General features: G+C 42.1%; 3 protein-coding genes and 1 long non-coding RNA gene across 4 annotated transcripts in view; 1 reads left to right on the forward strand and 3 right to left on the reverse strand.

The window, feature by feature from the left end:
• Window positions 1-108: 108 nt before the first annotated feature.
• LOC118313480 (UDP-glucuronosyltransferase 2A2) lies at window positions 109-5,034 on the reverse strand. Its single transcript, XM_035638941.2, has 6 exons — window positions 4,039-5,034; window positions 3,746-3,894; window positions 3,443-3,574; window positions 2,727-2,814; window positions 924-1,143; window positions 109-721 (listed from the first exon to the last, which is right to left on the reverse strand). The coding sequence occupies exons 1-6, from the start codon at window positions 4,760-4,762 to the stop codon at window positions 442-444; spliced, it is 1,593 nt and encodes a 530-aa protein (XP_035494834.2). The 5' UTR covers window positions 4,763-5,034; the 3' UTR covers window positions 109-441.
• Window positions 5,035-9,738: 4,704 nt separating this feature from the next.
• On the reverse strand, window positions 9,739-12,255 carry tal2 (T-cell acute lymphocytic leukemia 2). Its single transcript, XM_035638927.2, has 2 exons — window positions 11,672-12,255; window positions 9,739-10,886 (listed from the first exon to the last, which is right to left on the reverse strand). Exon 2 carries the CDS (start codon window positions 10,867-10,869, stop codon window positions 10,531-10,533), a length of 339 nt encoding a protein of 112 aa, XP_035494820.1. The 5' UTR covers window positions 10,870-10,886; window positions 11,672-12,255; the 3' UTR covers window positions 9,739-10,530.
• A 56-nt stretch (window positions 12,256-12,311) lies between these two features.
• On the forward strand, window positions 12,312-18,695 carry LOC124849721. Its single transcript, XR_007030179.1, has 3 exons — window positions 12,312-12,416; window positions 17,301-18,165; window positions 18,589-18,695. It is a non-coding gene; the product is annotated as an uncharacterized LOC124849721 (long non-coding RNA).
• The window catches only part of LOC118313472 (protein shortage in chiasmata 1 ortholog), a 13,714-nt gene continuing 2,368 nt past the window's right edge, over window positions 14,800-26,145 (reverse strand). Inside the window, exons 6-27 of the mRNA XM_047329244.1 lie at window positions 25,976-26,081; window positions 25,713-25,854; window positions 25,527-25,637; window positions 25,193-25,322; window positions 24,914-25,008; window positions 23,845-24,090; window positions 23,009-23,488; window positions 22,092-22,319; window positions 21,717-21,911; window positions 21,465-21,557; window positions 21,209-21,390; window positions 20,826-20,898; window positions 20,648-20,717; window positions 19,924-20,099; window positions 19,729-19,834; window positions 19,355-19,466; window positions 18,771-18,892; window positions 18,577-18,664; window positions 17,961-18,092; window positions 17,314-17,463; window positions 15,936-16,671; window positions 14,800-15,538 (exon numbers count right to left, since the gene is read on the reverse strand). Of these exons, the coding sequence (XP_047185200.1) occupies window positions 15,453-15,538; window positions 15,936-16,671; window positions 17,314-17,463; window positions 17,961-18,092; window positions 18,577-18,664; window positions 18,771-18,892; window positions 19,355-19,466; window positions 19,729-19,834; window positions 19,924-20,099; window positions 20,648-20,717; window positions 20,826-20,898; window positions 21,209-21,390; window positions 21,465-21,557; window positions 21,717-21,911; window positions 22,092-22,319; window positions 23,009-23,488; window positions 23,845-24,090; window positions 24,914-25,008; window positions 25,193-25,322; window positions 25,527-25,637; window positions 25,713-25,854; window positions 25,976-26,081 (3,859 nt within the window). The 3' untranslated portion in view covers window positions 14,800-15,452. The remainder of the gene's footprint in view (window positions 15,539-15,935; window positions 16,672-17,313; window positions 17,464-17,960; window positions 18,093-18,576; window positions 18,665-18,770; window positions 18,893-19,354; window positions 19,467-19,728; window positions 19,835-19,923; window positions 20,100-20,647; window positions 20,718-20,825; window positions 20,899-21,208; window positions 21,391-21,464; window positions 21,558-21,716; window positions 21,912-22,091; window positions 22,320-23,008; window positions 23,489-23,844; window positions 24,091-24,913; window positions 25,009-25,192; window positions 25,323-25,526; window positions 25,638-25,712; window positions 25,855-25,975; window positions 26,082-26,145) is intronic.

Consider the following 26,145-nt stretch of genomic DNA (forward strand, 5'->3'; position numbering starts at 1 on the left):
AACGTCTTCAATGTGGTGTCAGGTGCAGTTATGCAAATTTAACACGCACCTGTGACCAATATGACTAATTGCCGACAGTACCTGGGGGAACAAACGAGAAATCCCAAATGTGTTTGACTCGTCATGTTGAGGATTAAGAGGTTTTTTTTTTTTTCTTCCACGTTTATCATAAAACAAGTGAAGCAAACAACAAAATCCTTGATCCTCTTAAGCCACAAATGATCATTCAAGCAAGGGTTTCACCAGAATATTGGATGCTGTGAACCCACTTTTTCCCCCATTACGTTCTTACATTAGTTCTTCTGCCCTTATACGTGGTTTCTAAGGTTGAGGATTAATGGTCCCTGACCACAAACATGTCCAAGACGTTGTGTGTACACTACATGCTTTAGACCAAACAGGACAACCAGTGAACCACTGACTACAATTCGGTTAAGTCCGTCATTCAGTCTTTGTCTTTCCTTTCCAGCCGCAACACCTCCGTAGGCAGAGACTGCAGGCCTTGACGCAGAGAAGTGTGATGAGCAGAACGACGGTGAGGAGGAAGGCCAGGACATCCAGACTGTGGTACTGGTACCAGGTGAGCTCATGGGCCTGGACCCGCAAGTGCTTGGCCCCGTTGTTTCTCATGGTGAACTCGATCCAGAATATTGCCTCGTCCAAAGCACTCATGGGTCTGTCATGGTGCATACTGGACAGACGCATGGCACTCTCCTTGTACCTGTGTACATAGACAAAAGGAGTTAATACAATCATACCTTTATGATTCATAAATTTGACTTGGTAGAAACCCTAATTAGATCATGGCTGCTTTATGGCATGTTGTTGGTTGCTTCTATATAAATAATCAGACAAACAGGACAAAATGGCGATATAATGAATACCCTAAAACAAACTTAGCTCAAATTGGTACGATAACTTACGATTTCTCGTTGATAACAGTATTGATTGCGTCTCTGAGGTCCTCAGTCGTCATGAAGTTTAAGTCCACGGTGACGGCAGCTCCCTTAGCCTTCATATGGACCATGTTTCCTGGCTGGTCAGCGAACATGGGGATGCCCACCATGGGAACGCCGTGGTAGATAGCCTCATAAATCCCATTTGTGCCGCCATGGGTGATGAAGGCTCTGGTCTTGGGATGACCTGATAGGAAACCAAAGATCATGAGACATGCCTTAATGCTTTTTCCAACCAGGACAGGCTGTTAGAGCATATTCTTTCACCTCTGTATTACGTGTCTGCATTCACAGATTAACCTCAGAGGGTTCCCTGGGACAAAGATTTGTTGCTGGTTTCTTATTGACTTGTATGGGTTCTGAGATTGATAAAACCAAACACCCAGAAACAATAGCAAACATTTTATTTAGTAGGTCCTTTACTTTCCAGCTAATGTCTTGGAAACTTTACTCATAATTTCCTAGTTTTTTTCACAGAAACACAAATATAAAAAGCAGGAACGTTACAACTGAAGCAACACTTTATTTACCTTAAATTTATATCCCAATTTCCCTCTAAATTATTACAAATGGCCTCTCTGAAATATATCCTGTTAAGTAAAGGCTAAATATCAACTGATTCTTAGGAGATTTTAAGGAATGTTTCTGGTAAAATAACGTGTTAACGTGAACATCTTTTGACTGTTGGCCGGACGAAACAAGACATGTTCATTTGTGCTTCAGGGATATTGATGGTCCCCCTTTTCATTATTATTTTGATATTTTGAACACAAAACATTCTGAAGGTAATCGACAGGCTCATTGAAAATGAGAATAATTGCCAGATTTGTGTATCGTTTACTGAAGCAGTTTGATAAAACAGAACTATACCATACATGAGCTCCATAAAAAACTAAAATGATCAAAGGTCTTAAAACTAGATTATGCTTTGCCTAGTTGGAAATGCAGACTCATATAACCTCTATAAACTTGCAACTTTCACACACGCACAAGCCTCTACCTCAAGGATTCGTGCCCTTTGTGCACATTTGGAGTCAGTCGGTCAAAGGAACAAGTTGTGTATACTCAAAACTATCCATATTGTGTAACTGCTAAACAACCCTTGATTTGCGAGTGTGCTGTTGATGGACACACAAAGCATGGCACAAAGTCAAGTGCAAGGGAAGGCCCACAGCCTGAAAACAGCTCCATGCATACGTTAGAAAACAAAATAAAGATTACACTATCAGAAAACCTATTGTTCTTTTTGTTATGCTGGCAGTGGGATTCCCAAAATTGCAGTTTGAACGAAATTTTTAATGCAACAAGTGCTGCATTATATCCTGTTGGTATAAGACGGGAACAACCTGTCTGTGCACCCTGCCTTTTTATTCAATGTCAGCCTGGACCGGTTCCAGCCGTCACAATTATTTCCTTCAAACTACAAAACCATCTCCAGAGTTTAAACTCTGCTAATATGCTGTCGCTTCTTCAGAAAATATAGTTAAGTGAGTTGAGTGAGCTCTTTAACCCCTGGTCAGAACAACTCATGTTCATCAGCTCTGAATTGGTCTGAAAATATAAAACAAAGTAGACATTTTAATTGGAATTATTTTTGTCTAACAAATTTACATCCAATTAATGACAACAGGTATGCTGATTCCTGATGTTTTACAGTCAAACAACGATGGAAAAGAACAACTAAAACCGAGTGAGGGAAAACCTTCCTTTCTTTTAGAAGTAAAGCCTGTTGAAAGCCTGTTCAGCGGCTTTTATAAAAGCTTCACTTACCCAGCAGGTCATTCTGAGGGATCCAGTTATATAATCTGGTGTTGGCACCAAGAGTCTCAGGTTTTTCTCCACTGTATCTCCACAGCACCTGTAAGCACACGTTTAGACGAACACACTGCTCAATTTGTGTGTCTGTATACTGCATAACATGACATTTGATAATTAATGGTAAATAATGGTAATGTGTAAATTTGAAATTTGGCAAATTTGAAATCGGTTGCTCTCTAGTGTTTACCCTGTTGTTTTTAGGTGTACAACAAAATAACGAAAGTGAATTGGATACCTTTGGATAATTTAAAAAATCTTCACCCTTCATCAAATCTTAAATTTTTTCCTTTTTTTTCCATTTTGGATTTTCCGCGTCTTCCGTCTAGTTCCAATATCCCAGTTCGACCATCTAAAAAATGCCATGTCACACTGTAATCCATTAACTGAATAATGCATTACTCAATGTTTCTTATCTCAAGCTGTCATATTATCTTGCACCTCTCCAGGTAGATGCTGGTTTCATTGAATGTCCGTGTGGTATGAATATAAATGAGACAAAATGTAAACATTGCATAGCTTCACCTTGAAAATTTGTGGCACATAAGGACATTGGATAGTCACCGCAATATTATTGCATTAACTGACAATATTTTAGGAAAATCACAACCCCTGAACCTTAATGAGTCATTGAAGTTAACTTTATTTGAGACATGTCATCCTCCCTTGACCTTTTGTGGGATCTGAGCGAGGGCAGAGGCGATCATGTTTCCCTTCTCTCTGGTGATGTTCTTGATCATGGATCCCAAGGTGAAGACCACGATGCCGGCGTCTCCTGAACTCTGCACCACTTCTTCCATATCCTGCCAGAACAGAACTACAGTATCATTCCATCCCTTCCAATGCAAACCCTACATTGATTTTGTTACAGCTCGTAGCATTTAAATGGCTTCTTCTCTTCAAACTTTGAGTAAGGAATACTGTTGGGGGGGTCATGAAGTTTAGTAGGCCTGTAATAACGGAGACATGACTACCTCTGGCAAAGGTTTAGCCGGTCTGCAGTGCATTCCACCAACATATTTGAAATTGGGGAGGAAAGGACGTGGGAAGTCAAAATCCCAGTAGGTTCGCATCAACCAGATGTCTGCCCTGCCCATCGTCTCACAGGCACTGGTGGGCGTCCCTGTCACAATGCAAAAAATAATGAATGACAGCCACCAATACCTCAGGTTTTCAATGCATTGCAACGAATTCGGAGTTATTTAATGAACATAGGACTGTATGTGGTCCATAGAAAGGGTTGTTACACGTAGTGGTTCTTGCTCACCTTTGACTTCGGAGTAATATTGATCTACATCATGCCAATAAATGCTATTTAGAAGAATGTCGTGCAAGAAATAGAAGACAAAGTTCCACACTCTCTCTGAGAAGTCCATCTTGTCCGTCAGTTTGCTCATAGCGCTTGGGACAAAGGAAGGTGGAGAGGGCAGCTGACCACACTTTCTCTCCCAGTTATTAGCTAAGGAAAAGCGCAGAGAGAATACCAGGGGGATACCCAGAATCTCTGCTGTCAAGTCACTGCCGGGGTAAATGGGGTCAGCCAGCAGAACGTCATAGTTTCCTTCCTTCAGCTTCTTCATGATGGTTTCTGATTTCAGCACGCCGTCCAAATACCTCAGAGAGTTATGCAGGTCATTCTTCATCATATTAATGAATCTGATGTAAATCTGCAAGTAGCTCAAATGATCCATCTCGTACATGGAGAAGTGAAGGAAGTCTTCGAGAAACTTCTCCATGTCCTCCAGCGACACTGAGACATCGAAGGGTTCGTAACGAAAGCCGGAAGAGGCACTCGCGTTCATGAACAGCGACGCAGCCGGGGTCAGGACCGTCACCTGGTGTCCCCTGTCGACCAGCGTCTCAAGCACCGGCTTCATGTTAATCCAGTGGCTGCCCTCGGTGTACCACACCAAAATGTTCCCTCCGTTTGCACTCTGTGTCGCACAAAGTGCCAGCAGCACACAAACAAAGAGGCGCTGCCTCTGCTCCATGTTGGCTGTTTGTCAGAAGGAGAAGTCGCCGTGGCCCCGGTCCTTTTTAAAACGTCCTCCAAGATGAGCAATTATTAACTTCACAAAGCTGGACCCTGGTGCATAGTTCCTCTTTGTGCAGCGTGACTCGTTGTGTAACGGATAAGTAAATGGTCAAGAGGTAATAGGTTAATGGCTGTAAATATAATAAGTTTTAGAAATAGGAATCTATTCAAATGTAAAGAACAGACTTCAGAGCGCCGGACTCTAGCTGTCAGCTGTGGCGAGATGGAGTGAAATAAAGGATAAAGACCTCCGCTCAATGGGTTTGGACACAATTGCATAATCTGAGGAAGTGGTGAGAGCACATGGGTGCCTGTGGAAGAATTCCCCTGCACACTGAAGAAGTGTCAGAGAGTTGGGCTTGACACCTTCCTATTTATGAGAACTACGTACATGTTTGTTGTCATTTTAGCTTTGTTGGTGTGTTAGGATTCAAAGTGAAGACGGATTATGTTTTAAAGGAACATTTCCAAAGTAGCAGTATCCTTACAATTTTTTTCCCCCTCACTTGTGATATTTTCGTACACACAGTGTCAGTGGATTGACATGAACCTTTTGCAAAAAAAAAACATGGATTCCCAGAGGAAGAAGTGAGGCGACGTTAGCTGTCCCCCTAAGTTTTTCTTTGCCGACAACAAGAAGATGTTGACGTTTTTGTCCTTGAGAATGACTTTGGTAGTTCCGTAACCCTCCATCTACCTCTACAAGCAGGTCAACATTTTCTCTTATGGAGTGAAATGTGTCAACTTCAAGATGGGTCGGCACCAAGTGGTAACCAACTGTGACGTCACCTGTTGGTTTGTGAACTGCAGTTTCTAAGCCTCAAGTTTTTTTAGTTTTTTTTTAAACGAGACGTAGAATTGGGGGTGAGTCTGACTGAGATCTCGTCTACTGCTCGCCCACCTACACCTGCAACCATGCAACGATTGGACGCGCCAGTTGTCAATCAAGTTGTGTCCATGCTACGGTGCTTTATCATCTGTTTTACTCTACATGAGACCAACACGTTTGTTGTTTTGATCAAGCACAAACAAACCTTAAGCACAGCCTCACCGAACCGCTTGTATGGATTTAGACTTTTGCATCGTCTTTCAGAGCTGCATCTTCCAGCAGAATGAAGCAGCTGATTTCAGAAATTGGCTAGGGTGAGGGCGGTCCGCTTAGTATGAATATTTGGGAGGCCGCGGGGGGTTGTCGACCATGCCTTTAGGAATCGGTGGCGTAGAGGCCGTCTTGTTCCTGGGAAATGTCACAGCCAACTGTTTGGTTGTCTAAAATCTTAACTCTGGGTACTTTGGCCCCCTCATTAACATTGTAGATTCCCTTTGACACATGGATTCAGCAGCGCCTGGAAAAACAATAAGCATTTGAATACTGAATTCAATGCCCTGTTGAGGGAGTCGGTGGCCATTCAGAGTGCGTAAGTGTGCACTGTTTCGTTCCTCAGACCTCCCCCGGTGGTACAGAAGACGTGTGACAGACACCGATGATAGGTGTACGACGGTGTTGCATACACAACAGTGGATTTTGCTCATGTGTTTAATTTTCTCAGGAATTCAACCATCTACCCTTCCCCGCTCTGCATTCCTGCTGCCTCCTCTCCTTCCTTCCTTCCTTCCTGCTCGCCGTGTCTTTCCACCACGGGGTAAGGGGTTACAGCGTGTTGCTTTTTGAAGTAGACATTTGCATAATCAGATTAAAATGCGTGATTGTCAGTGGGCTCCCCCATCACAGGGTGCTCCAGAGGAGAGAGGGTGCTGTCCAGCCCAACAATGGAGGACTCCCCTCCTCTCTCTCACCCTCCAACCAGCACTGCACCTGCATCCCACCCACCGATCCCACAGCGGACTGCGGGTCAGCTGCGGCGGCAGTCCACGCTTGGACTTGGAGCAGTGAGAGAGAGAGCGAGGGAGGAAAGACGATGAGGGGGAGGGGGTTCGAGTGCATGATGGGAGTGGGAGGGCAGGGGTTGAGCTAGGATATTTAAACATGCAGAGTGTGAATTGGCTTTAAGGGGATAAAGAGCTCAGGGCCTATCAGTTGGCACCCAACTCCAGAAATTCTTTTTCATGGGCGCCTCACCCGGGAGAGCGAGGGGCTGCCTGCACTGATCTGGCCCATTGTGATAACGGATTCAGACAGTGTGTTAGACGCTGATAAGGAAATGTGCTCTCAATAGACGATTACCCACATACTTGGGAGAGAATAGTCAATCAGGCAAATATACTTGGTGGAGGGAATGAGAAGCGTACAGATTTATTATTATTTTCGGCGCCGGGGTTTCGTAATCCTGCTGGAAAGTTGAGGTCAGGGTAATGCTCACGCTGTGATTGGGGCGATTTCTGTAAATAAGGTGTATCAGCAAAATGCATTTCACAGCCCCGGCAGCGTGTGTGTAAAACGCTGCCACATTCCTTCCTGTTTCAGTTTCAAATGATGACTGAATATTTAAGCACTAGGCGGTCTGAATTACACCAAAACATTCCACACATAAACAGGTTTTTTTCTTATTATTGTTTCATTACTAGGCACTTCAACTATTAATAACCACGGTAGGTTTATTTAGTACTATTTCAGTTCCCCGTGAAATTACTTCAATTCACCGTGAAATTGCACAAGTGGTAAACGCGTCTCAAACTCATGCTGTGGGAGAGGCAGACCGCTGCCTGCCGCACTGTAGCCGCCACCGTACAATATTATTTATCCAGTATTTCTCGCAGCATTACAAAGAGTCACCTGTCAGTTCCCACAGGCCTCCAGTCAGTGTGTCCAGCTGCCCTCTGCTCCGTTTACACACCATTAGCCGGAGTTTAACAGCCGGGGGTGAAAGCGCCCGAAACCATCTCCGTGTTTACTCTTCGGCTCAGTTAGTTGTAGCTTTTTTCCCTGAAAATGGGGGCACGTTTTTCTGCAGCCACAATGGGTCTGACCTGGGTTTATGTCTAATGGCTGCCAAACAAGGCGATCGGGTGCAAACAAAACGGCTGAAACTGGTATCAATCGTTTTGTTGATTGACGGGGAATCGAGCAGCAAAATATTTTAGTAATTGATTTAAATGTTCTTAATATCAAACCTGGGTGTGATGTTTGACAGCCAGCTTTTAATTTGAAAACACATGTTTTTATCACGTAAGGAGCATCAGTTAAGATCGGGTCTTCTCTCTCTCCGCCTGATCTCGGGAAGGTAATCCATGCTTTTATGTTATCATATAAAATTATTGTATTTCTCCGTATGAGCCAAAAATCTCACACCTTCAGCTGTTACAAAACACAGCTGCTCCTCTATTGACAAAAACTACAGGACAAGATCACCGCAGCCCTTTCTCCACTGGTTAGTTGGTTAACTCAGTTTTCAAATTGATTTTAAGATTTTTACTGGTCACATTCAAAGCACTTTGTGATTCTCCTCCCTGTTATGCCGCTGAGTTTCTGCTCTCGTGTGAGCCAAAGCACAGCCTCAGATCCTCAGGCGGGGGCTCTGTCGGCTCAAGACCAAAGGAGACAGGAGGAGGCTTTGGCAGTCGAGACCCCTCAGCTCTGACACTTCCTGCCCGAAGATCTGAGACTTACAGAATCAGTGAAACCCAACTTAAAAAAAAATATATATATATATATATATATATATATAATATATATATTTTGTAGCACACCATTCTATTTATATTTTCATCGTCTCTTGTTGTTTTTATTTTAATCCCATTCTATTTGTGTATTTATTTTATTTGCCTGATTTTATTTACCTTACTAATACTACTAGCCTACTACTACTACAACAATAGATAGATAGGTAGATAGATAAATAGATAGATAGATAGATGGATGTACTTTATTGATTCCGAACTGGGAATAAATAATAACAGTAATTCCTGATTATTTCATTTAGCAAACCAATGACAGAAAATAGTTGCTGTTTTTCCCAATTTTATATTATTGTAACCTGTCTGTTGGACTGTTGATCTGACAAATCAAGCAATGGAGATGTCACCTTCGACTCTGGGATGTTATAATATAAACATACATAATACATACAAAAAATGTTAACTGCTGCCGCAATTTGAGCTCTGCGTATTTTGTTTTGTCTTCATTCGAGGTGTTGCCCGTAAAAAAGCATCGCAAAAGCTGCATTGCAACAGTTTTTACATTGCTCAGTTGCTTTTCTTTGTGTTTACGTGGACTGATTAGACTCTGACAGGAATCTACTGTTGGTTTCTGTCATTTCTGTTGTCGCTTTACATGATTCATATACTGTACACAACAGTTATGGCTTTGGCGCTGTTGAAAAACTGCGAGCGGCAACAACGCGGCGGCATTTTCACTGAGAAAACATCTGCACGTTGCTGGTCAACTGGTCAGTGTTTGACTGCAGAGTGGCCTCTGACCTCGGGGGGTCACAAAGTTAAGCTGTCACTTTCAGCGCTTCTTCTCTCGGACCTCCAGTCAATGGACGGAGAGCCGAGGCCAGCTTGTGTCCACACGGTCATCACAGGACATTCGGACAAACGTCTCTGGGCTTATTGAGCACGAACAAAGAGTGTGCTCTTAACTTCACCCACCAGGCGCGTCTTCCACAGTGGGAATCGGACACTGGTTGTTTACACTACAACAACTGTCTTAGTATACTCCTTTTGCTATTAGTACAAAAAATGAACAAACCATTTTATTCAAACGGGAAATGAAAGCAAAGTGCTTTTCCAAGTATTTAAGGGATTATAATTTTGATTTTGTTTGTTTTCTTCACTGTTACTGGAGCTGTTTTCCCCTCTATCAAATTATTTCCAGCCATCCTGTATTTGCTTTGTGCCAGTGTCCAAAAAACATCTCTTGTTCTTTTGAATTTGCATACTGACTCTTTAAAGTTTCCTTTTCCAGTACATATGCACCACATATTAAAAAACCTGCCTGTACTCGACGAGTGACCTCTTTCACCACAAAGATTCAGGAGTTTTTTTTTTATTAACAAATCATTCATTTAAATAAATAGTTCAAATAAATAACATACTGTATATTCACAATAAAACCGAAAATAACTTACAAAAGAGGTATCGACAATTTGCACACTCTTCACAGTAGACAATCAATTCATAATCTTTGGCCATGTTACATGCGTATATTTTTTTTACAAACACTGAGCCGTGAAACAGGAAATAGTCTTTCTTGGAAATGATTCTTCAGAAGTCACGTAACCTTGATAATTGAAAAGAAAGGTCAGATTTTTGTCTCCTCAAGAAGAAAAAAAAAACAGCATGTCGATTTAAATAAAAAAAGTGCCCTTGGCTTTTTGAGATGATTGCAGTCTGGAGAATTGGCGGAGCCATTATCTTTTCAAATGCCTCGCAGAATCTATTGCTTTAAATGAGAAATTCCTTAATCCCCTCCATTTTCCTCATTGGCAAAACATCCTCTTATTGCAAAAGTAAATTAGTTCCAGGCAGGACGGCAACAAGGAATATTAACATGAAGACATGAAGGGGAATATTGTACATCCAGGTTTTAACACATCCATGCAGAATACAAATTAAATTTTCACCTGCAAATCATATTTAAACACTGATCAGCGAGGGAGGCGGCCACATTTGGAGTCCACAAAAAGAAATCACACAATATTGCATCTTCTGCTCTGAAGGTGACAAATGCAGGGACAAAAAGGAATCTTGAGAAAGGACCGAGATCAGTTTTTTAAGACTCGGGGAAAAGTCCACTCAAGTAAATTTCCCGAGCTGTGTTTTCTACCAGGCCTCGGCGCTGTCGCAGCTCGACCCCGGTGACGGCGCTTCGGTGTCACTGTTCAGGGCCCAGGTGTGTGGTGGGGACTGCAGCTGCTCCATGTTCCCTTTGAGGAAGGTGAGCAGCGCGGTGGGGGAGTGGCTGGCCGGCTGGCCGCTCTGGCTCTCCAGCAGCTGCACCAGGAAGTTGATGTAGCGCATGGCCAGGCGCAGGATCTCGTTCTTGCTCAGCTTCTTCTCCGGTGGATGGGTGGGGATGAGCTTGCGCAGCTCCGCGAAGGCGGTGTTGACGTTGTGCTGGCGCCAGCGCTCCCTCGTGTTGGTGAACACCTTCCTGGTCATGGTGCCGTAGAGTAGAGCTGCAACGATCAATCGATTGAGGGGAAATTAATCAGCAGCTGTCTTTGGTAATGGAATAATCGTTTTTAAAGTCGCGAAGATTTTCCTCTCGGAATTTGTCACACATGAACTGAATATCTTTGACCTTAGGCCAAAACAAGGCATTTTTCGCGAATATTTAATTTTGACAGTTTATACATTTTGAGAATGGTCTGAAATTTAATCTACAATGAAAAATAATTGTTAGTTGCAGCCCTGTTGCTGAGGTGACTGACTGCAAGAAGAAATTACAGATAATGTAAATGTCACAAACATAAGCCATTGATAGAAAATTATTTCTAAAAATGTAACAACAACGTTGGTTTCTCTGCAAAATATAACCAGCCTAATTTGTTTTTTCACAATTTTTATTTTATTTTTTATTTTGGGTTATACCAGGTCATAAAATTACATAAATGTTTAACAGACCTTTCATTAAGTGGAAGATCAAATTATATATACATATGTATACATACATATATGTGTATATATGTATGTATACATACATTTTTGATAAATGGTTTATAATGAATTCATAATGCAAGCAAATTTGTTCAATAAAGGGTGATCTACAACAAAACAAAATGTCTGAATGATAACTGCACATTATTTATTCACTGTTACATGACAGTTGCGAAGACAACACCCAGTGTCTCTTCTTAAAACATACACATTTTTGATTTAAGTATTTACTTGACCTGCGTAGAAACAACATGGCCTCAAGGGAGAGGACTCCTGCACTCTGTCAAAACCATAAATATCTCACCTGTGTTGTGTTCGCAGAAAAAAGGTAAACGGAGGTCTCAGTCGCAGCGTTGGCAGGTCATCAGAGTCCGGGGGGGGGGGGTTTAAATGTCCACTCAGCTGCGTCTTCTCATGCTCGCTGAGAAATCCTTATGAGCGAGAGGGAAGGAGCAAGTGGAAGAGAAAGAGAGGGAGGGAGGGAGGGATGAGAATAGAGGGGGGAAGACTGCTGCATGCTCCCATCCCACATTTTTATAGCAGGGTTGAAGCCTATTGTGTGACGTGTGCTGTCGAGGAGGTTGGTGTTAACTGAGAAGTGATTGTTAAAACACACACACACACACACACACACCCCTCCTGCTTAACCGGTAGAGACGACTTCAGGGTTATATTGTTCATAAACACTCACTAAATATGATTTTCAGGTGTTTCTGTGCAACATTTGAGGCCATTTGGGGTCTTTTTATGTGTGTGGGGGGGTGCTTTCATGATTCAACAGCCTTTTAAGTGACTATTTGTGCTGCATTTATGATTCATTGCTCATTTAATCCTTGAAGGTTAGCACCAAAGGTGACAAATGCATTCCCATTGACGTTAAACTGAGACGTTCGTCTCCCTGATCCTTCTCTCACTCGCTGTGGACACGTGTTCTTTTCTGTTTGTTTTTTTCTGACAAGGCGTCGGACAACCCACCTCCACCGTGGAAAAAGACATTGATATCGCTCGCTGCTCCGCTATTGAATTTCCGGCTGATTGGACCACAGAAGGTAAAAATACCATATCCAGATTGACAGTCCAACAATATGGGTTTTGTTATGACTATGGTAATCTTGTTGAGCCATTCCAAGGGGACACATAAATTACAGGGAGGGGAAAATGGGGGAGAGCACAGCGTCCTAACTTACCTCTCTCCAGCCACTCCTCACCCCTCTCCTCTGCCTCCCACTTTAAAACCTTCTCCGCCTAGATAAAAAAAACTAGTCTAGTTTAACCAATTGTCACTGTTCCTTTTACACCCTTCAAGTGTTGTTTCAAAGACGCAGCCTTCCATAAAAGTCTGTGTGTGGAGTAGGAATTTACATAATCCGATTAGGGACTGGGATTAGCCCCGGGGCCTGGAGAACAGGCCCGATGGGGGCCCTTTTCTGAATCGGCCATTCATGGGCCCTGCTGCACGTCCAAGAGGCTGCACCTGCAGGCCAGGCGCCGCCGCTCCCCGGGTCCGCCCGGCCTCCACCGCAGGTCCGCAGACATGCACGCACGCACGCCGTCGGGTGGTTTGGCCAGTGTGTTGGAGTCTGCACGATAAGCAGGGGACGAAAACGACGCGACTCGTGTCTCTGAAAAGTTTATCCCAGCGTCACGGCTACAGTTCAGCCAAAAACGGCAACAGCTGACCAGATGTGATTTGCATAAGAATTTTTTTTTTTTTCACTTGGTTGTGGAGTTGATGCAGTGGAGAAAAATGGTGAAAACTTTTTTTTCTTCTCAATCTTGTTTTCCCCTGGCGACAGCCGTGGTCGGAGGTATTATATGTTTTGGGGTTGTCTGTCTGTCCCATTTTTGTGAATATGATATCTCAGGAGCGCCCTGAGGGAATTTCTTTCAAATTTTTACATAAACTTTCATTGTTAGGTTTTGGTTGCCAAAGGTCAAAGGTCACTGTGGACCAAAGGACCTGATAAAACCTGTTGTTTTTTTGCCACAACTGAAGAATTAAAACAGTAATCATAACTAAATATGAATTTGTTTCTGGCTGGCGGAGGCGAACAACCACGAGGCAGCAGCTCGAATCCATGATGGTGCTGTGGTTTTAGGGATGTCGGCATCGGACACTTGGTCCAGACTGAAATTGCTTAACTTGACATTGGATGAAATGCTATAAAATGTTTTACATTCATGGTCCCAGGAACATGAACCTTATTGACTTTGGTGATCACCTGACTTTATCTGTATCACCATTAGGTTTAATACATTTAGCGTTAATTTGCTGGCTCCTCTTATCCACAAATAATTTTCATGTGTATTTTATCTAAGAATCTGCTGCTGCCTGGTGAAGTAAGAAAATATCCTCTCTTTTTGTGATCTGTTCATTGAAATATTGTGCGATTAGAATCGATTAAGACTCCTCTAGAGTTTAATCACCAAAGACTCAGACTAAGGCTCAGGTTTAAGCCAAATCAATTAAACTGATAGTCTTTAAGCGTCTCTCTCAAGCCATTATTTATGTTTATATGCTGCTTATAAATGCTAAACATGGGGGGAAAACTCCTATTTCCCTCTAGGATTCAAAATCTGTCCATCACTTGTGACCTAAAGTTGGTACATAACCAAAAGGAAACGTACAGGAAACACACAGGTGATTGTTGACTGTTGTCTGTGATTAATGGGAACGGCTGTGTGACCTTTGCAGCTGTAGCCACCGGAGGATCCAGTGCCTGAAGAATGGCTTTTGGTCTAAGCAGCCTGTTAATTCCCACAGTATCTCTCTAAAGTAACAGTCAGGGGCAATTACTGCACCATCACGCCGCTGTTTACCGAGCTTCATACGGGGGTCTCTTTTGACCATCCAGTCGGCTGCCTTTTGTTCCTGAGCCATTAAAAAAACCCCACCATTTTCTCTTTGTTTGTCCACAGCGTGTTAGAGGCCAGAAAGAGAGAATGTAAAAAAAAAAAAGGAAAAAAAAGAAGAGAAAGGCTGCTGGTTATTGATGGTGGCTGGCCGGTGCTGGGTATGGCTGTCCAGAGGCAGGGAGGCTTGTAGTCAGTGTCCCCCGGGGGTCGTCTTTGTCTGGGGATCATTCCTGAGGGAGCTGGCTTCACTCTGCTGGCTCGTGAAGATAAGCACTCTCTCCACATGCTGAGAGACGATGATAAGGGGATTGCTTCACTAAATGAAAGAGGGGAAAAAAATGGCCTCGCCATTGGAGCCGCGAAAATGAGAGACTTTATCAGTTCAGTGCTGGGAAAGACCCCCCGATCCCAGTCCTCCAACCATAAATCACAATTTGTTTTTTTGTTTTTTTTTTACTGCTGAGCATGCTCGGTGTGGAGGACAACAAAAGCAAAAATGTGCACACAGCTGTAATCTTAATGTTCAATCTTATTTTGTTAAAACAAATTGGGACCCACCTCTCATTTATGACTTAGAAACATAATGGTTTATTACACAATGTAGATGTAAGGTGTTTTTTAAATGTTTATGTGCATAATTTTCAACAACTATAATGTTTAACTTAAAATCAAGACATAAAAAAAAAATTATATTATATTATATATTACCATTGATTATCTGTTTATATATCAACAGGAGACGTTACAGGAGGCAGGATTAAATAATGACATAATGAACAAGTGTTTAAAGGCTTAATTTAATAAATCACAAATAACTACATCAATGCTGTGAAAAAAAACGTCAGTCTTTAAACAAGTAAAACTAGTGTTAAATTATTATTAAATAACATTTTTAAAGTATGAACATATAATGCTTTATATTTGTATTTTATATATTAGTATTTAATATGAACTAAGTCACTAAACAGGTTTTGATCAATCACGTTCCATCCAACCTTTTTTTCTTTTATTGCCATCACAGTTTCAAAAAGAAAACGGTAATGTTGCTTTTAAAATGTGGAGATTTGATCCAATTAATGGAAACTTTTATTTGCGGTCAAGTTAAAATGTAATTTCCTCTGAATAAAAACTTGCAAGCTAAAATGCAACAAACAACTTGAATTGAACAAAACTGTCACGTGATATTTTCTCTCTCGTCTCCACAAAGAGGAATGAGGAAGCGTTCGTGCTTAAAACAGTTTGAGCCTCGTCTGTCCGTCACTTCTGCCGGGAACCCTCTCATAGCTCAGCCTCCCTTTCTTCAGTGGCGTCAACACTGTAAAAAAAAAAACAATTCATTTCTGATTTCCCCAGTCATATCAGTGGTTCGATCACTATGCCATTTTTTCCCTGAACGATGTTTAGCCATGATGAATGAAACTCAACACTTCTTCTGATTTTTAACATTAAAAATGTTAAAGCTCACAGCCTTTCCTTCATAGAAAGTCAAATTAAATGCACCCCATCTGTTATTTGAGACAATTTTTTATGGATATCGAATACTGGCAAAGTTTTCCATCCAAATTTAGAGCACATTTTTTATAAATTTCCCCCCAAAAAATCTGCAAAAGAATTAGTAAATGTATGAGTAATTTCATCTACCACTTTTAGCGGAGCAAGAGCTTTATTTTCAGACACATGATTGCCCAAACTTCATACTCGCCACCATTCACCTGTTCCAGCCAAGCCTGCAGCCTCTCCTCTCCTCTTCCTCTCTCGTCCTATCCAGCGATTGGAGCCGTACTTGACTGAACCTGCTGTCATTCCGTTGCTGTCGGAGAGCCAGTCGCTGCTGCTCTCGCCTTGACCCCACAGCGGGAGCCCTGTGGGGGTGCTCGGCCTGCGGGTGACGTGATTGTCGTCATAGTATGTGTACGTTTGAGCGTGGACCTCAGGCGGCTGCTGCTGCACAGGGCTGCAGCTGAATGTGGAGTCCAGTCTGAGAGGACTGTCGTCAGCAGTGCGTAGGAAGTTGATGAAGCCGCTGAGGTTCGGCGAAGGCCCGAGTGTCCACTCGTCGTTTACCCTCCTCACGACTCTGCCCACGGCTCCAGCTCTGCTTTTCAGTCCAGAAAACTCTGCCTCCTTTCTCCACAGCTCATCGCTTGTCCGCACCGGTACGTTCTGCAGGTAAACACCTAGACTGCCAGGGGAACAGCTCCTCAGGTCGAGTCTGAAATCTGAAGAGTTTTCATCGTACACCGCCAGGCCGGGGTCCTGTTCGCTCTCAGCTCCGAACAGGAAGCTGGCGTTGTGTTGGCCACAGAACGGCTCTGGAGGAGGATGGGAGGTGGTGGGTGGGGGGTGCGGCTGGGAGGTTTGATGGTTTGTCTCGGCGACGACTGTCTGAGTCTCTGGCTGGTTGGTGACGGCGATCCGTGTGTACAGGGCGGTGGTGTCACTGAACAGCTAAAAACCGAGTAGAGAAAAGAAGCTTGTAAATGTTGAACTGTCAAATTCAGTTTGCATTATCCGTCCAATCATCCGGACGAAAGATTAGGGATTACACGCGACAACATCCTTCTGAAGAGAGAGCGTCTCGATCTTTGGAACGCGTATGAGGAACAGATCTCTTTTACTCTTTAACAGAATCTAATATAAAATATTTTTGATCATCTCTCCCAGGAGGAGGATATTCCTGTTGGAGGTTTCAATACAAGTTTTGGTCCATTGGAAGTGTTTTTTTGTTTATGTAGTTTTATATTTTGGAGGAAATAAAATATGTTCTAAATTCTCGTTTTACATTTTTATTTTTGATGTACTAGTTTTAATGTTCTTGTGCTGTATTATTTCTTTAAATGTATTAATCTATTTTTGTCCTTTCCATGGAGACATGCTTTGTCCTGTGTGTTTGGACCAGCAGTGTTTTCTAAATGTGAGCATAGATTGACACCTAATCATGCAGGTCACAACCACCTGAAGAATTAATGTGTTTCTCTATGAAATATTTCTTTGAATTAATTCATTTTTCAGTTACACAGTTTGACTCAACATGTCAAAAGTGCAAATAATGATTTTTTTGCATATTTGAAATGCAGTGGTCCGGATCACCTTGAGGACTTTATGTGGCACCTCGGGGAGAAGCTCGTTCAGCTGAGATCGCGAGGCCCCCAGTAGCCACTGGAAGGACGGTGCTCTCTTCAGCATGAGCTGACCGACCAGAGGGCTGATACTCGGAAATTGCAACAGACACTTTTCCTCCTGACGGGAAAAGGAAAAGGTTGTTTAAGCTCTCACATAGTGGCATATTGTACATTGTATGTATAAAACATACAAGTCAGTTGAAAAAACGTATAAAAAAAAAGAAAATACAGAAGTAGCTGTCACAGTTTAGTTGCCACGACAGAAAACACACATGCTCCTGTAATTGCACATATAAACTTAAAAATTGTGAGAAAATATTTTTCTGCTGATGTAAGTAAACACGCTTGTACATATTTATTTTTTAATTTAATTAGGTAGACAGATTAGGTATTTTAATCTGTATTCTGGAAGAAATGGGAATTGAATTAACTAATGGGATTTGATTTTTTTTTACATAGTGCAGAACATAGAGAGCTACAGTCGTCCACATTAGATGGAATAAATGCATCAAAACGGGTTGATTTTACAGTTGTTTCTCAAATGATAAAAACAGGACTGAACTTTCTCTAATGGTTTACTCTCTGTGAGGTTTTTTTTTTTGTGTGTGACTCTACCTGTGAAGGCATCACAGTCAACCAGTCTCTGTTGAGGAAGCCCAGAGGATCCCTGTCACTGGACGTCAGGCAGTGGAAGCAGATCTGACTGATCCACTTGGCAATTTCCAAAACCTCCGACACGATCAGCACCTGAAACAAACATTTCTATCAGCGTTGAGTGTAACTCTATTGTACATTACTGAAGTACAAGTACAATTTTGAGGTACTTATACTTGTGGTATTTCTATTTTCTGTCACTAGATACCTATAGTTATGTTTGCTGCAGTAAAATTCTGAGTATTACAAACCACTGGTGTATTCTGGCCTCTTACTAAGCCTTTAAACACATAAATCTGCTCCTCCGTCTGCACTACCTGGATCATATGTCATTGTGCATTATACATTACACATTGTGATGTATATGTATTCCACTGTTATGTGAAACAACACACCCACACCAACACAGCTAGGTAAGGTAGCTACCAATATGGCCACTAAGGGGTGCTGCTCCTGTCTACACTTCAACAAAAATGACACTTAAGAGAAAACGTTTGACATCAAGGAATTAGAGAATTGCTGAAAAACGAACAGTAAAAGGCAGAAAAATTAATTGCCTGGATTTGACATGTTCTACCTTTACGTCTAGATCCTTGGACTTCGTTCCAAACAGCACCAGGGACGAATAAACCAACACCACGTTACCGAAGGCTTCGCTGGAAAATCTGCCATCACACAGACCAGAAACAGTAATGGAGTCTCTATTCTCTATGACACGTTTATCCATTTGTGTGTGTTTGAGTGTGTGACTTTGTGTGTGTGCACTCTGACCCTCCTCCCTGGATGTCCGGGCAGTGCAGGATGAGCCAACAGCGGTTGTACTGAAGAGAAAGAGCAGTCAGCCTCATCACCAGTCCCTCACTGGCTTGTTCCTGATCCAGCTCCTCCTGCTCCTACACACATACATGCACACACTGAATTAAATGTAATGTACAATATATATATATATATATTTTTTGTTTTGTTATTATTTTAAAACTAATATTGACATACAACATATGTAGTTTACAACAAGAGCTCACATGTTTAATTTAGAGTAATGCACTAAATCAATCTGTAACAAAAATAATCACATTATAATCATCACTGCTGCTCTGAGTTTGTCCTAAATAATGTTTTCATACTCTAGTTAATTACAATCATTTGTACTTTAAGCCTCTGTCAACAAAACATAATTTTTACATTAAAAGCCATAACGTGAAAGCAGCAACACTTTTAAAATGAATTTTGTTTTTCAGCATCTCCATGCAGTTCTCCAGAAAATCAGTAGTGGGAGGTGAAAATGCAGAGTTAATCCAGCAGATTAGTGTTGTGTGAAGGAGGCTGTGTGCGTCTCTGGTTCACGTCCCCTGTACCTGAATGACGATAGCAGTACTTTCATCCACTGTGATCACGGCGTAGTGATGGCTCCCTCCGAGCATCTGCATGGACGGACACAGGCTCCGCTCCAACACGGTCATATTAAACCTGTGTATTAAACCACAACACAAACACATCTCACCATATGGCAATTAAATGATAAAGGGTGACTTTCCAGTAAACGACATGGAATTGACCTAATAAGTAAGGGATATCAAATTTGGTTTCTGTACAGACTTTCAAATTTCTGGTAAGATGACGTCCAAGGACTAAATACAGCAATAGATTGGAAATCCTCTCAACCACTCTTACTACACGTATGCTGGATATAATGTAATGAGACTTGACGGGATGAAACGGGAGAATTTACTCTGACTCCAGCGTCTGTAGCAGCAGTGGACGGTTCAGGAGCTTGTCCGTCACAAACAACACATAAGGCACGTTGTCTTCCAGGCACCAAGAGGCTTTCTCCTCCTCTTTATGGAAAGACAAAAACATACATTTATTGAAAAATAAACATGACTGCACAGTACATGTGAATAATATGCATTTGGTGGCAGCGGACCAGTGTCAGAGATGCTGGTGTTGAAGGTGAAGTGACTGATGCTCCTCTCTCTGCAGACTGTGGACCATGGAGACTGGCCTGGATGATCGTACTCCACCACCAGACTGAAGCTGTCCCATGGGAAGTCGGGGCCTATATGCTGCTCGTTCACCACCGTGCACACACTGTCACACACGCTGGTCAACACACGGGACAGGAGAGTTAAAAAGAACACAGCAGAGCAGCTTGAAATATTTTAGTAACACTCCATATTTTTGCTTAAAGGACTTGTTTTTGTACCAGGTATTCATAAAATAAAATGAAGAAACACTCCCAAAACAAAGAGCAACACCCTAAAAACAGTGCGAGGATCTGGAATTACACTAAGACCCTTACTCGGGTAAAAAATATGGCATCTGAATCCGGCCAGCACCAAAGCTCCTAAGTCGTCTCTTAGTCATTTGTCTGTGTCCAGGCTGCAGTTCATCGTGTATACTTTGTGTCTTTATTGTTGGTGCAGAACATGGAAATAGGACTTATATGAATGTGTCTTTGAAGCGCAAAGAAAAATCTTTTTAGTTATGACGTTACATTTACATTTACTTATTATATTGTTGCTCTGGTCCAATGCTTATTAACTGATCAAATTAATTGACCAATCATCATGCTGCTGGTGCTATTAGTGATTTCTCTCTGTGTTTTCAGGTTGACTGCACTTTGGCTCGGGTATAATTATCCTCATTACCTGCCGACAACACTGGCACTGTTCAGTTTGGTCTTGTTCTCCTCAGGACAAACCGCAGTTATTGCTGCACCTGGGAGAATAAAAAACAAAAAACATGAACATACTTTGCTTTGACTGCCCAGTGGTTTAGCTCATATACAGTAAATGAATGACTGAAAGAAAATCAGGAGCTGCTCACCGGCCACTTGGCTCAAGCTGTTGATGATTGTAGATCTGCTGTCGTCGGAGTCAACTGATAATATGACAAGAATCTACAGAAAGACAACAAGGATCACAAATGAACCCTGAAACATTATGGATGATGGTAAAACAGAACATAAGTAAATGGTCAAAGGAAGTTTTATAGTAGATAGTGTGGTCATGATCACTGAAGATTTGTGGAACACTTTTGATATGCATTTTATCCATTTGTCTTCCGTCATATTCTTGATTAACTTACACTGCAGTTTACGAAACAATAGTTTTTACACCTTTCAGCAACCAAAATAAAACACAATTTGTACACAATTAATTCAGCAAAACCACAGCACACAGTTTTTCCCTATTGTTGTGGACACTGACTTTCTCCAAGTTGTTCTGTCCTGTCATGCTGTGCAGCCGTGCAGCCAGCAGCTGCTGCAGCTCCTGCAGTTTGAGGTCGGGCTCCTGGTTGTTGTGACTGAGGAAAAGGATGATCTGCAGCCTCTTCACCAGCTGCTGCAGACCTGGCTCCGAACACGCCTCGGCGGCCATGGTCAAGTACACTACGGATCATAAGGAGGAGGCTGTAAGGTCTCACAGTATGTGGTTTCTGCAGAGTTCACCGAGTTAAACTGACCCAATGCAGTGCTGAGGTCGCACTTCAGCAGCAGCTCCTTGAATGTCACCAGCCCATGAATCAGAGAAGCCTGTTTGAAGAGCAGTTCCTGATCTGCACGAAAAACACGAGGGAATTTACAGCTTTCAAATGTTGGTTCCATGGATTCGTTTCTGCAGAATGTATATTCAGCCACGAATGTGCAGCTGACAAATCTGCAGAAATCATGTCAATATGGACCAGACTCTCGAAGGGGTGTGTTGTTCTTCATACCTGTGACCCGCTCTGTGCCGTGTGCACGCTCTCTGCAGAGCATCTTCTCCTGCTGCTTGAGGAGGAAGTGTGTTTGGTCAGGGGCCAGGCCGCTGAAGTCTCCCCACGCCGGAAAGGTGAGCCCCAGCTGCCTGGCAGAGCTCAGACAAGGCTGAGCGACGGCGAGCAACTCACGGTAGGCGCGACACTGGCTGTCTGTGAGGGAGGGAAGGCACCGACATTAAAAGTTTAATACCAAGCATCACCAATAGAATGTTAAGCTAAATTAAAAGTACCTCTTGTGTATTTAAAACAAAACAACCATCAAATGAATGTCATGAAGAAGCTGTTCTCTTTTCAGAATATGGTTTGACCCGGGGTGTAAATGTCTTGTACCTGTGGCTTGGACCTGTATTACTCTGCTCTCCTGTCTCTCCTGAGGGATCGACTGGCTGACGGGATGAATGACGACCTGACCTTTCCACTGACCAGCTCCTTCCTGCTTTCTGGTTGCATTTCCTGACACAGCACCGCTCGTATACGTCGGCCTCCTGTCCGATCTTTGTATCTGCTGTGGAGGAGCTCGCAGCTCAGACGGTGGTGTTTTGTGGTCGACCTCTGGTGCTGATAAAAAAAGGGGGATGAGAGCTTGAACCCAAACCACAAAAATGTTTAAATGTTGGCACGACTTCATCTCTCTCAATTTATCTATCAACCGTTCCGTGAATAAAATTTCAGCAAAACAACAAGTCCATGGTGAAGTGGACTTAAAATGTTTTTGTTTTGCCTGGCAAAGAGCCCAAAACTTTTTTTTATAAGAAGATTTGTTAAAAGAAAAAAGGAAACATTTCTAGGATAAATTGGTGCAACCTGTGGTTGCAGCCAATTAAAGCCATGTCCTCAGATCCGGTGGCCACATTTCTAATGTGACCAAGTGGAACCATTGTCGTGAACCAAAAAACAAATCCTACATAGAGAAGAACTTCAGTAATGGTACAAAATGATAAAAAATATATCTGTAACCCCCCCCCCCCCAAAGAGCAAACAGCATTAATTAAAAAAAAATATAATCAATTATTTCAGTTAAAGCTGAAAACATATTTCTCTCCAGAGGTTCAACTATCAAATAAGGTAAAATGCCACAAACAAAATCTTTGGAAAAAACAATAACAAAAAACCTTGGAGGGTAGATTTTTTTTTTAAAGAAGGTGATGAAAACCATCTTCAACCTCTACAAGAGGAGCAGCTGATGAATGCATCACGTGTCCAGTCATCATAACATTACATTTCCACATTAGCAGCAGCGTCTGTACCTGGCGTGCCGGCTGAGCTCTGGGTCGCTGCAGTAACTGGAGTCGTCTGCTGGGATCTAAGCATCATGAATGAGGAGAGAGGGTCGAGTTCCTTCTCAGGTGGACGTCTGGTAACCGGCTGATGTCTGTGATCGTCTCTGATCTCGTGTCTGTAGGACACAGTCTGCTCGGTGGCGTGGACTCTCGGCGGCTCTGTCCCGCGGTCTCTACCCGAGGCTGTGATTTTCTTGTGAGCAGAAGCAGCGGCTGAGACTTTGGGGAACCTCACGTCAGAAATGTCATCTTTGGTGTAAGTGGTGGCGGCTGCAGTTTTTGAAAATTTTAAGGTTGTAGCTTTGACTTCCTTAATGTTTGCGTTGATGTGTTGCATTAGCAGGCTGTTCTGAGACGGATCATTGGCGAGGATCTCTTTTTGGAGAGGACGGTCCTCTGCTTCAGCTTCGGGAGTTTTCTTTGTCGGACTCTTGAGGAAATAACCAACTGAGACAGAAACCAGAGGAGACGAGGGGAAAGGACATGGATGTGTGTGTAAGAAGTCTGCTGCAATAATTTCACATTCTCATGTTCTAAGACATCAACACTAGTTTAAAGCAATACATACAAAGAAACAGTATATATCTAATCGGATCATATTTCCTTATGTTTACATTCTGTAATGTTTCATCCTGACGTTGGGCTATATACCATTTGAACGTGGTGTAAGTACCAAGTTGCTCCTGAGTTATCGTGTGTTCACAAGGACGTGTTTGAGTCACAGACACCAGACATGTTCTACATACCATGTACCACCATGGTAACGGGATATAAATGACAACGACAAAAACAACTAGACTCACACAGGTCCGGTTCAGGTGACAGTTTTTCAAAGTCTTCCGTCTTTGCCTCTCTGGTGGGGGGAGACTCGGACCTCATGCTCTCTGTGAACTCTCGGATGCTGCACAAATACACCTGCGAGGCTCCTGTCCTCACCTCTGACTGCAGTTCCCCTTCGGCACTGATAAAGCTTTGTTTCTCCGATTCGAGGACTTTCACTGCCTCAGACAGAGGCTGGAAGTCAACCGCTGCTTCGGATGTTTGAGGCTCTGTGATAAAATACAGCAGACTAATTTCTTCCCACAATCCAAATAGGAATATCTTAATATATATATTTTTTTATAATATTACATTATTAGAGTGGCACTTCATCACACAAGGGGATTCAAATTTCAAATGGTTAAAAGGTTATGCAATGGTTTCCAGTGGAGAGGAGTGAGGGCACATGAAGCCTCAAAAGCTCTGGGGGACAGTGACATCTAGTGGTTTTCAACATGTATAGCAGCTCTTCGAGACAGAGGCCAGGGAACATATTTATCCGACTTCTAAAAGTAAAATGAAAAAGATAAAATAAGTTAAAAATTTTCTTTTACACCTTCTCACAAACTTAATTATGAAAACTACTTCTCAAACCTTTTGACTTAAAAATATTCTTAAATGTTTTAGAGCTGCAGAGGCACAATTTCCAGAGTAGATCTTTAATAGCATGTCACCTTTGTCCGTCTAATAATCATAACAAATATAATAATAATAAATTCTATTTTTTAAATTTGAACATTTGATGAGATATTACACCACTTTTGCTTTTTTCTTAATGGTACAAACAGATAAATGACATCAGTCTATATATTTTTGCAATCGCTCTTTATATATGATAGCTTTCATCATTAAACTTTAGAAATATATTAGATTGTTGTTCATTTCCCATATTAATATATGTATATATATGAAATATTTTATTTATTTTTAGTAGTTTATTAGTTAGTAGTAAACTCTGACACCATCACTTAGTGAGTTCAGTGATATTAATGTATACAAATTGGTGGAGTGCCCCTTTAGATACAAAACTGCAGACCTTGACCGTGTAGTTACCTGCCAACAGGAAGCCCACCACAGAGGTTGGATGCTTCTCTGCTTTCCAAAGTGCCGTCTCCATCTCTTTGCGAGCTCTCGCTGACACCAAAGATCTACACGACAATCATCAATGTCACAAGCAGAATACTACACTGTGCACGACGCGAACCGAAAGAAAATCAGGCACATGTAGTGGACTGATATCAGTGAGAAATGTGTGAAAAACCAATGGAACCTCATCAGGATAACAGCTGCATTAGCAGTTTGACCAGAGTTCTAACTGGGATCTTCACTCACTGTCTTTTGGGCGGTGACAACTCTTCCTTCTCAAGTTCAGAAGTGGACGGACAGAGATCAGCGTGACTGGTCTTTGGGGTCAGAGTCAGAGTCACGTCCAGCTCCATGTCAGTTGGAAGCACCACACGCCCTTACAGAAACATAAAAAGTAAGTGCAGGGCCAATAAGACCACCATCTAAATTGTTGAAGGGATATAGTACGTTATTCTAAAACTAGTGAGTATAACTCCCAGATTTCTCAACCTCCATTGATTTTTTTGTTCCAAAAATAGTTAACTTTTTCCATAAGGATTATGAAATCTAACAGGTTATAAATTTAGTGTATAACTTGTACCTATGAAATCTGAGTCTATAAGACGTCCATTTGTTTTGCTTTCTTCCCTTGGGTCGTCTGGTAAATCATATTGGGAAATGTCCACTGATACCGATGCACCTGGAAGGGAAACTGAAGGAAAAGTAACGTTAAAAAATAATGTTATGTATTTTTATTTAATCTAAAAGCTTCTCATCTCGTCTTCACCTTGATGAAGCACATCTAGGACTGGAAGCTGCTCATCCAGCAGCTCAGGAGCAACATCTATAAGACCATAAATGCTTGAGAAGGAGATGTAGTTGTCTGTGGTCAGATTAAAAGAGTCCAGTACAACAGGTAAGAGAAGAGACTGTGGAGGAAAAATTTGAAGAAATTAGGTCATGTCATGGTGGCATGAAAAAGTTAGTGAGCCCTTTCAAATTATATTCATCCATTGCTCCAGAACAACAAAAATAATTTTATTAAGTTACCTCTTCCTTTATGAGTAACTCTTTAGCAAACTCCTCATGTATCTTTGCACACATCTCAGTGTCACTGGTATGCACACCGGGAGGTTTTTCATAAGACGCACAGCACCTGAAGAGGTTGTAATCCAACAGATTTTAATATCACAGCTAATACAAACTAGAAACATAATAAC

Source organism: Scophthalmus maximus, chromosome 19, assembly GCF_022379125.1.
Source record: "Scophthalmus maximus strain ysfricsl-2021 chromosome 19, ASM2237912v1, whole genome shotgun sequence".
Classification (NCBI taxonomy): Eukaryota; Metazoa; Chordata; class Actinopteri; order Pleuronectiformes; family Scophthalmidae; genus Scophthalmus; species Scophthalmus maximus.

Excerpts from the sequence above, each read along its gene's own strand:
- LOC118313480 (XM_035638941.2), bottom strand. The coding sequence starts at position 4,762 with ATGGAGCAGAGGCAGCGCCTCTTTGTTTGTGTGCTGCTGGCACTTTGT. Across the intron at positions 3,895-4,038 it reads ATATTACTCCGAAGTCAAAG|GGACGCCCACCAGTGCCTGT; the intron begins GTGAGCAAGAAC and ends GCATTGTGACAG. Across the intron at positions 2,815-3,442 it reads TCGCTCAGATCCCACAAAAG|GTGCTGTGGAGATACAGTGG; the intron begins GTCAAGGGAGGA and ends GTGTGCTTACAG.
- tal2 (XM_035638927.2), bottom strand. The coding sequence starts at position 10,869 with ATGACCAGGAAGGTGTTCACCAACACGAGGGAGCGCTGGCGCCAGCAC.